Genomic DNA, 8,447 nt, shown 5'->3' with positions numbered 1-8,447 from the left:
TTTGAGATGGAGTCTCACTCTGGAGCCCAGGCTGGAGTTCAGTGGTGCGATCTCAGCTCACTGCAACCTCCACCTCCTGGGTTCAAGTGATTCTCCTGACTCAGCCTTCCAAGTCTCTGGAAGAGCAGGCATGTGCCACTGCACCCAGCTAATTTTTGTTATTTTTAGGAGAGGCAGGGTTTCACCGTGTTGGTCAGTCTGGTCTTGAACTCCTGACCTCGTGGTCCACCCACCTCAGCTTCTCAAAGTGCTAGTGCTGGCATTACAGGCGGGAGCCACCACACCTGGCCCCCTTGTCCTTCTCTCTCTGAGCTGGTTTGCTGGCACACCACTGCTGGCTTCCCTGAACTCTCTGACCTCACTGTGAGATGGAAGCCAAGAGTCTTTAAGTCTTCCAGGGGGATGACCAGCCGGCTCTGGGAGGGGAGCCTGCCAGGTAGGCATTGCTCCAGCCCCCACCACGCTCATGCCATTTTGATGTTTTTCATACTGGGCTGCTGAGCAAGATGGAAAGACACGGGTTGCAGAGCCAGAGACTAATCCCCTGACCTGCTGAAATTCACTCCAAACTCGGGGAACGTGAACCGGCACAGCTACAGCTCTGGCAGTACCTGCCACCTCCGAGTCCAAGAGACACCACATACACACGTGCGCGGCGGGTATTATTCTGGCTGCTCCTGACAACACCTACGCTTTCACTCCACCAAGACCCCAACTTTGGGATGGCCCAGCAATTCCGTGGTACAAGGTCCAGATCCGCCAGGCTACTATAGCCCCTGCCCACCTACCAGCCAAAGCACACTCTCTCATATATGCTTCAATCTGTCCCTCCCAAGGCTGCGTCCCAGGCTGGAGAGGCCAGTCGGTGACAACCAACTTGGCCTCCTAAAAGCACCCACAGGGGAGGCTAGGCGCGGTAGTATGCATCTGTAATCCCAGCACTGGGAGGCTGAGGTGGGCAGATCACATGAGGCCAGGTATTCGAGATCAACCTGGCCAACATGGCGAAACACTGTCTCTATTTTTTAAAAAATACAAAAATTGTTGTATTTCCTATTTGTATTGTATTGTGGTAGCCAGTGTCTATAATCCCAGCTACTCGGGGGGCTGAGGTGGAAGGATCGCTTGATCCCAGGAGGTGGAGGTTGCAATGAGCCGAGATTGCACCATTACACTCCAGCGTGGGCAACACAGCAAGACATCATCTCAAAAACAAAAAACCAAAGGCCACCCACCCCTACAACCCAAACCGAAAAAGCAAGTGGGCGCCGTTCTCGCTTCAACCTCTAACAATCTCAGCCACCTTCCCTGCTGGACACACCCCTACCTCCTTGTGACCCTGCACTCTCAATGACTGGAAGTGCAGAAAAGGAGATTATAGAAAATAAACAGAAGAGCATACTGCAGAGCCAGGTGCATCCCACAGCCATCATCTCGCTGGAACCAGGCCCACTGACTTCCTCACTACAACATGAGTCCGTTTCTCTCTCCGGGGAGAGTAGAGTTTTCCACAAAGGGACAATGGAGTGAGGCTGTCCATTTAACGATTCCCAAGCTGGGAGCGGTGGCTCACTCCAGTAATTCCAGCACTTTGGGAGGCCAAGGCGGGTGGATCACCTGAGGTCAGGAGTTTGAGACTAGCCTGGCCAATGTAGTGAAACCCTGTCTCTACTAAAAATCTAAAAGCTGGGCGTGGTGGTGGACATCTGTAATCCCAGCTACTTAGGAGGCTGAGGCAGAATTACTTGAACTGGGGAGGCGGGGGCTGCAGTAAGCTGAGATCATGCCACTGCACTCGAGTCTGGGCAAAAAGGGCAAAATTCTGTCTCAAAAAATAAAATGAACACTCCCTCACATGCGAAAGAGTGAACACACCAGCTCGGAGCACCCCAGAGACCTCAGGGACAGAGCTCGTCTCTGACCTCCAGCTCCACCCCATCCACGTCCACCTGAAAATGGGGGAAGTGGGGAATTCTTCCAGCTACCGGCCAGACCACATCCACAGATCCCACTCCCTCAGAAGATCAAAGGAACAGCAATCTACCCGCCACTTCCCTGAACCCACTTCAAGTTTCCAAAATGAGCAGAGATTACGAGAGCAAAAGAAAGCTCTTCCCTTCCCCTCATAGTGAAAAGTCTCTGGCACCATCCCTCTCTGCTGGTGCCGACACAATGGCCAGGAGCCTGGGCTGTGCTGCTCTGATCACACCCATCCCAATCAGAGAGGCAGGGAAGCCACGACACTGACACATGTCCTCAGCACAGAAGGCACAAGCCAGCTGCTTCACCCACATCCATGGGGAGCATCAGTCCTGGTGACCTACTAGCCCAGGGCAAACAAAACACATTCACTCCGAAAAAATAACAGCAGCTTAATTCCACACCAGGTGCCACGTTCAGCTCTCTGCCCACGTGAGCTCACTTAAGGCCCCCAACAGCCCTGTAAAGCAGGTGACGATACTTTAACTCCGAGTCCATAAACACTTTATTTCCTTTCCTTAAGAAAACACGCTTTATTGTATCAGTAAACGTGTCCACTTTTTGCACTTGACATTCAAAGTCCCCCTTCTCCACCCATGAACCGGCCAGGGCCAATGAAAAGCTCCAGACACACAGAACCAGGCAGTTGCCAAAGTAAAAGCCCTCCCTGCCCCAGGGCCTGGGGATGCCCAGAACAATCACCAGACACTGGCATGGGCCAGAACCCGAGAAGCTCCTGGCATCCCTGCAGCAACCACAAACTTAGCACCTGATCACCCTGGTCATGAGGCGTTCTGTCCACAAATACTGAGCGAGCACCCACTACCTGCCAAGCAGCAGGCTCTGGGCCACAAGAGGCCATGACCCCGAGGACACTCCAATCCAGCAGTCTCTGGTTAAATGAAATAAAACGCCATTCCTCAGTCCCACCAGGACCGCTCCATTTCGAAAGTGCAATAGCAGCTGGGAAAGGTAGCTCACGCCTGTAATCCCAGCACTTTGGGAGGCTGAGGCGGCAGGCTCTCTTGAGCCCAGGTGTTTAAGACTAGCATAGGCAACACGGCAAGACTCAGCCTCCATAAAAGTAAAACTAGATTAGCTGGGTGTAGTGGTGTGCACCCACGGTCCTAGCTATTCTGGAGGCTAAAGCGGGCGGATTGCTTAAGGCCAGGAGTTCCAGACTAGCCTGGAAAACACAGGAAGAACCCATCTCTGCAAAAATAAAAATAAATTAGCTGCACATAGTGGTGCACAGCTGTAGTCCCAGATAGGAGGCTGAGATAGGAGGACTGCTTGAGCCTAGGAGCGTGGGCACCAGCCTGGGAAACACAGCAAGACTCTGTCTCAACAAAAAATTTAAAAATTAGCCAGATACGGTGGTGCACACTTAGTCCCAGCTACTTGGGAGGCTGAGGTAGGATGACTGTTTGAGCCCAGGAGCTCGAGGCTGCAGTGAGCTGTGATGACCCCACTGCACTCCAGCCTGGGGGACAGGGAGAGACCCTGTTTCAAAACACAGGGCACGGTGGCACAGCCTGTAATCTCAGCAATTTGGAAGGCCAAGGCAAATGGATCACCTGAGGTCGGGAGTTCGAGATCAGCCTGGCCAACAAGGCGAAAACCCGTCTCTGATAAAAAACACAAAAACACCTGGGTGGGGTGGCACGTGCCTGTAGTCCCAGCTACTTGAGAGGCAAAGACAGAAAAATCGCTTGAACCCAGGAGGTGGTAGTTGCAGTTGGCCAAGATCATGCCACTACACTCCAACCTGGGCAAAGAGCGAGACTCCGCCTCAAAAAAAAAACAAAAGCAAAGCTCAATGGCCCCGTATGTTTTGTGGCTACCGCAGTGGACAGAGCAGATGTGGGACACGGTCATGGTGGCAGCAGATTCCAGTGGATGGTGGGTCAGGCCGAACCAGGTTTAACCCCGAGTCGCCTCTCCGCACCCCAGCGCCCACACTCCTCTCTGGCTACTGGGCCTCAGCATACCGACCAACAACATGCGGGTACCTGCTGTCAGAGATGCCACAGACACCATAACGCCAATGAAGCCCTGCATCCAGAGCCCAGCACGGTGCCCGCTCCACAAACGCCAATTCCATCAGCACTTTGCGACAAGGCTGCCGTCCACACAGGAACGCGCGCGGCCTGCGGGCAGGCAAGCCCGGTAACCTCTGGGAGCTCCCGGCCTCTCTAGGCCAAACAGCCATAAACTCTGTGGCGCGCAAGGCCTCCGCGCAGAAGGTGTCGGGTAGGCAAGCTGACCGCGGGCGAGAGAGAGCAGGCGGATTTCGGCTTCCAACCGCCAATCACAGGCGCCCACCAATCACAGGCACCTGCCCAGCAGCAGGCCCGCCAATCACAGGCATACGCGCTTCAGATGGCCTCCCTCCCACTTCCGGCTTGGAGGCCAAGCAAAACCCAAGCACCTTAGTGCGCCCCAGACAGACAGACAAGGGAGGAGGAAGGTGGAAAGAGGGGAGAAAAGAGGAGAAGCAGCGGACCAGAGGCGGCGCGGCATCCGCTACTTACTGTAAGAGTAGCTGCTCACTTCCGAGGCGAACGGGGAATGGGCCGATTTGGGCTGGCCTCTGGCCTTAAACCCCACCTCCATCTTCCTGGCTTTGGCGGCCCTTTTGTGTTTACCTTCTCTGGAGGATTTCAGAGACAGGCCGAGGCCCTTGGCCAGCGCCTTCCTGTCCTTGCCCAGCAGGCTGTCATAAGGAGTCAAGTACCTGCCGCAGCCCCCGCCAGTTTTCGGTTTTCCCCCAGTACTGTCTGAAAACTTGAAGGGCGACTTCAACTTGTCCTGCTTGGTGAGGGAGAGGGCCTTGTCGAGCTTGCTTGCCAACTGCTCCTGGTCGCTGGCCATCTTCTTCTTCTTAATCTTTAGCTGGAGAGGGAAGTTGGGTCGTGGGTTAAAACATCTGGCAAAACAGGGTCCTGGGATTCAGTACACGTGCTCTGCCCAGTCTGGACTCCAGTCCTTCCCCTGCCTGTGATTTAACTTCTCTTAGCTCCAATCTTTTTTTTTTTTTTTTTTGAGACGTTGTCTCGCTCTGTCACTAGGCTGGAGTGCAGTGGTGAAATCTCGCCTCACTGCAACCTCCACCTCCTGGGTGCCAGCGATTCTCCTGCCTCAGCCTCCCAAGTAGCTAGGACTACAGGCACGTGCCACCACACCCGACTAATTTTTGTATTTTTAGTAGAGACAGGGTTTCACCCTGTTGGCCTGGATGGTCTTGATCTGTTGACCTCGTGATCCACCCACCTCAGCCTCCCAAAGTGCTGGGATTACAGGCGTGAGCCACCGCGCTCAGCCAGCTTCAATCATTTATTTATGTAATTTTTGGAGACTGAGTCTCACTCTGTCACCCAGGCTGGGGTGCAGTGGCACAATATCAGCTCACTGCAATGTCTGCCTCCCAGATCCAAGTAATTCTCCTGCCTCAGCCTCCCAAATAGCTGGGACTACAGATGGGCACCACACCCCCCTAATTTTTGTGGTTTTTTAGTAGAGGCAGGGTTTCACCATGTTGGCCAGGCTGGTCTCTAACTCATGACCTCAAGGGATCCACCCACTTCGGCCTCCCAAAGTGCTGGAGTTACAGGCATAAGCCCCCAGCCAATTTTTTTTTTTTTTTTTCTAGAGACAGGGTTTCACCACGTTGCCTGGCCTGGTCTCAAAACTGTTGAGCTCAAGCCATTCTCCCAAAGAGCGCAAGCCACAATCAGAAGTCTTGGGATTCCAGGTGTGAGCCACCACGACTGGCCAGCTTCAATGTTTACACTCTATAAAATGGGGATATTTATGTCTGGGCATCCCAAGGTGCTTCTGAAGATGAACTCAGATAAGGTACGCAGCGATCACAGTGCCTGGTACAAGGTAACCACTTATTAAAGCTGCTGCTGTGGTTACATTTATTGTTGGCACTGGCTCTCCACGGCACTGCCTGGTGCCTCCTAAGGAAGCACTTCAAGTAAGCGGTACTGCCAATGGCCTGGAGAAGGCAGCTGGATTCAGGGAGGAGGAAAGAAATCAAGATCAAAAACCCGCGTGGCTGATCTGCCTATCTCTACCACCTACGGCAGCTGACAAAGACTACTGCACAGTCCAAACCAGCTATCCAACTAAAGGGGCCAAAAGCTGCCAAAAAAAAAAAAAAAGCCTCAAGTGTTCCTTGGATGCCTGAAGCAGAAAGAATGATTAGAGATTTCACAGATTAAATTTCTGCCTGCATGTCGATTGTCAACTATAGTCATTTGCCGAAGTGAAACATGCAGTTTCAAAGCCATTAATGCCCCATGCTTGAACATTTTCTATTTTCTTTTTGTTGCTGTTGAGATGAAATCTTGCTCTGTCGCCAGGCTGGAGTGTAGTGGTGCGATCTTGGCTCACTGCAGCCTCCGCCTTCCAGGTTCAGGCAATTCTCTTGCCTCAGCCTCCCGAGTAGCTGGGATTACAAATGCCCACCACCATGCCCAGCTAATTTCTGTATTTTTAGTAGAGACGGGGTTTCACCATATTGGCCAGGATGTTCTCCATCTCTTGACCTCATGATCCACCTGCCTCAGCCTCCAAAGTGCTGGGATTACAGCCTAGCCTCCTTTTTAAATAATTTTTTCAGAGAAAAGGTCTTGCTGTGTCACCCAGCCTGGAGTGCAGTGGCATGATGATAGCTCACTGCAGAGCCCCCGGCTATAAACACGTGGCTGAGCTCGAAAGAGAGGGTTGGGCATGGTGGCTCACACCTGTCATCCCAGCACTTAGGGAAGCCGAGATGGGTGAATCACCTGTGGTCAGAGTTCGAGGCCAGCCTGACCAACATGGTGAAACCCCACCTCTACTAAAAATACAAAAATTTAGCCCAACGTGATGACGGGTGCCTGTAATCCCAGCTACTCGGGAGGCGGAGACAGGAGAACTGCTTGAACCCTGGAGGCGGAGGTTGCAGTGAGCCGAGATCGCGCCACTGCACTCCAGCCTGGGTGACAGAGTGAGACTCTGTCTCAAAAAAAAAAAAAAAAAAAAAAATTACCCCTTTGCACTGGGCTTTATGTGGGGGGGGGCATGACAAGGTACACTGTATTTACAAAAAGCACCTTAAATGGATGATTTCAATGCTCTGCAGAAATAAGAAGAATCAAGGAGTTGGCTCTCAGCCCATTACCCCTGGAGAGTTCAGAGAGGAAATTACCATGGCACCAAGCCCTTGTTTCTCAGAACTACGGAATGGCAGAGCTGCTCATTAAACAATTACACTGTTAACAGAGCAGTTGCATTATTTGGTCAAGAACCTGTGTCTCTGCTCAGCTTTAGCAAAGGGTCACGCAGCACACAGAAGGAGACAGCTTTTAGGCCTCCTGTCTCTGAGGCTGTGTTACTTCTGACCTCCTCTGGGCCATAATTTCCCCTCTCTGTACAATAAGGAAGATTGGAGAAGCGTCATTCTGGCACTAAGACAACCATTCCTAAGGTTTCTGTACAGGAACAAGGGGCCTGCAAAGGAAGTGTGAACTTTTTTTTTTTTTTTTTGGAGACAGAGTCCCCCTCTGTCACCCAGGCCAGAGTGCAGTGGTGCCATCTCGGCTCACTGAAACCTCTGCCTCCCAGGATCAAGTGATTCTTCTGCCTTAGCCTCCCAAGTAGCTGGGACTACAGACACATGCCACCATGCCTGGCTAATTTTTTATATTTTTTAGTAGAGATGGGGTTTCACCGTGTTAGCCAGGATGGTCTCGATCTTCTGACTTTGTGATCCGCCCGCCTCAGCCTCCCAAAGTGCTAGGATTACAGGCAGGAGCCACCTCGCCTCACCAGGAAGCGTGAACTCTTAACATACCCATACCAAGATCTCACACACCTGGAAGACTGGGTTACTGACCTGACTTATGAAGTCAGACGAGGCCTCATGTTCATCCCAAGTCTGGCTCCTCCCCCTGGCTTTCCCCATTCCAATGAGGGCATCGTGTTCCTCCTCGGGCCCTTTGTGTCTCTTCCGTATCCCTGCTCCCAGCTCATAGTCATCTGATGTCAGCAGGGACTTGCTGCTCAGCCTGAAACGCAGACACACTACTGGTCAGCACCCTGGCCAGACATGACTTGCGGGCTCGAGTCCACCCTCGTGGTCCTAAAGGGTTGGGCTCTGGGCGCTGAAGCACAGACAGTGATGCCAGAGTGACACGCATGGGGAGAGATGGTGGATCTTGTAAAACTATCGTGCTGTAATTCTAGGATATTTTTGAATGAGGCAGAATGAGAGTTTAAGGTGAGAGTTGGAAAAAAGTCAGCGTTTTCGTTCTTGTGTGCTTTCACTCGTACACTCACACACACACATCTCTGTGCGGTCAGATACCTGGTTCCACCAAATCGTGCCAAGAACAAAGATCAGAAATGCCACGGAAATCCACCAGGATGGCAGGGGGAGTTTAGACCACAAGGTTACACAAAGAAGGATTCCAGTC

The 8,447-nt window shown here is 52.3% G+C and overlaps 1 protein-coding gene across 7 annotated transcripts in view; it reads right to left on the bottom strand.

The window, feature by feature from the left end:
* TNRC18 (trinucleotide repeat containing 18) overlaps nucleotides 1-8,447 on the bottom strand; it is a 115,710-nt gene that overhangs the window by 45,752 nt on the left and 61,511 nt on the right. For all 7 annotated transcript variants that reach the window (XM_037740361.1, XM_037740366.1, XM_037740364.1 and 4 more), the window contains 2 exons: nucleotides 7,868-8,039; nucleotides 4,515-4,875 (listed from right to left, as the gene is read on the bottom strand). In XM_037740361.1, coding sequence (XP_037596289.1) covers nucleotides 4,515-4,875; nucleotides 7,868-8,039 — 533 coding nt within the window. The remainder of the gene's footprint in view (nucleotides 1-4,514; nucleotides 4,876-7,867; nucleotides 8,040-8,447) is intronic.

The sequence above is a fragment of the Cebus imitator genome, unplaced genomic scaffold (genome assembly GCF_001604975.1).
Source record: "Cebus imitator isolate Cc_AM_T3 unplaced genomic scaffold, Cebus_imitator-1.0 Scaffold82, whole genome shotgun sequence".
Lineage (NCBI taxonomy): Eukaryota > Metazoa > Chordata > Mammalia > Primates > Cebidae > Cebus > Cebus imitator.
Note: the sequence above shows the minus strand (reverse complement) of the source record. Positions and strands in the feature narration are given on the sequence as shown.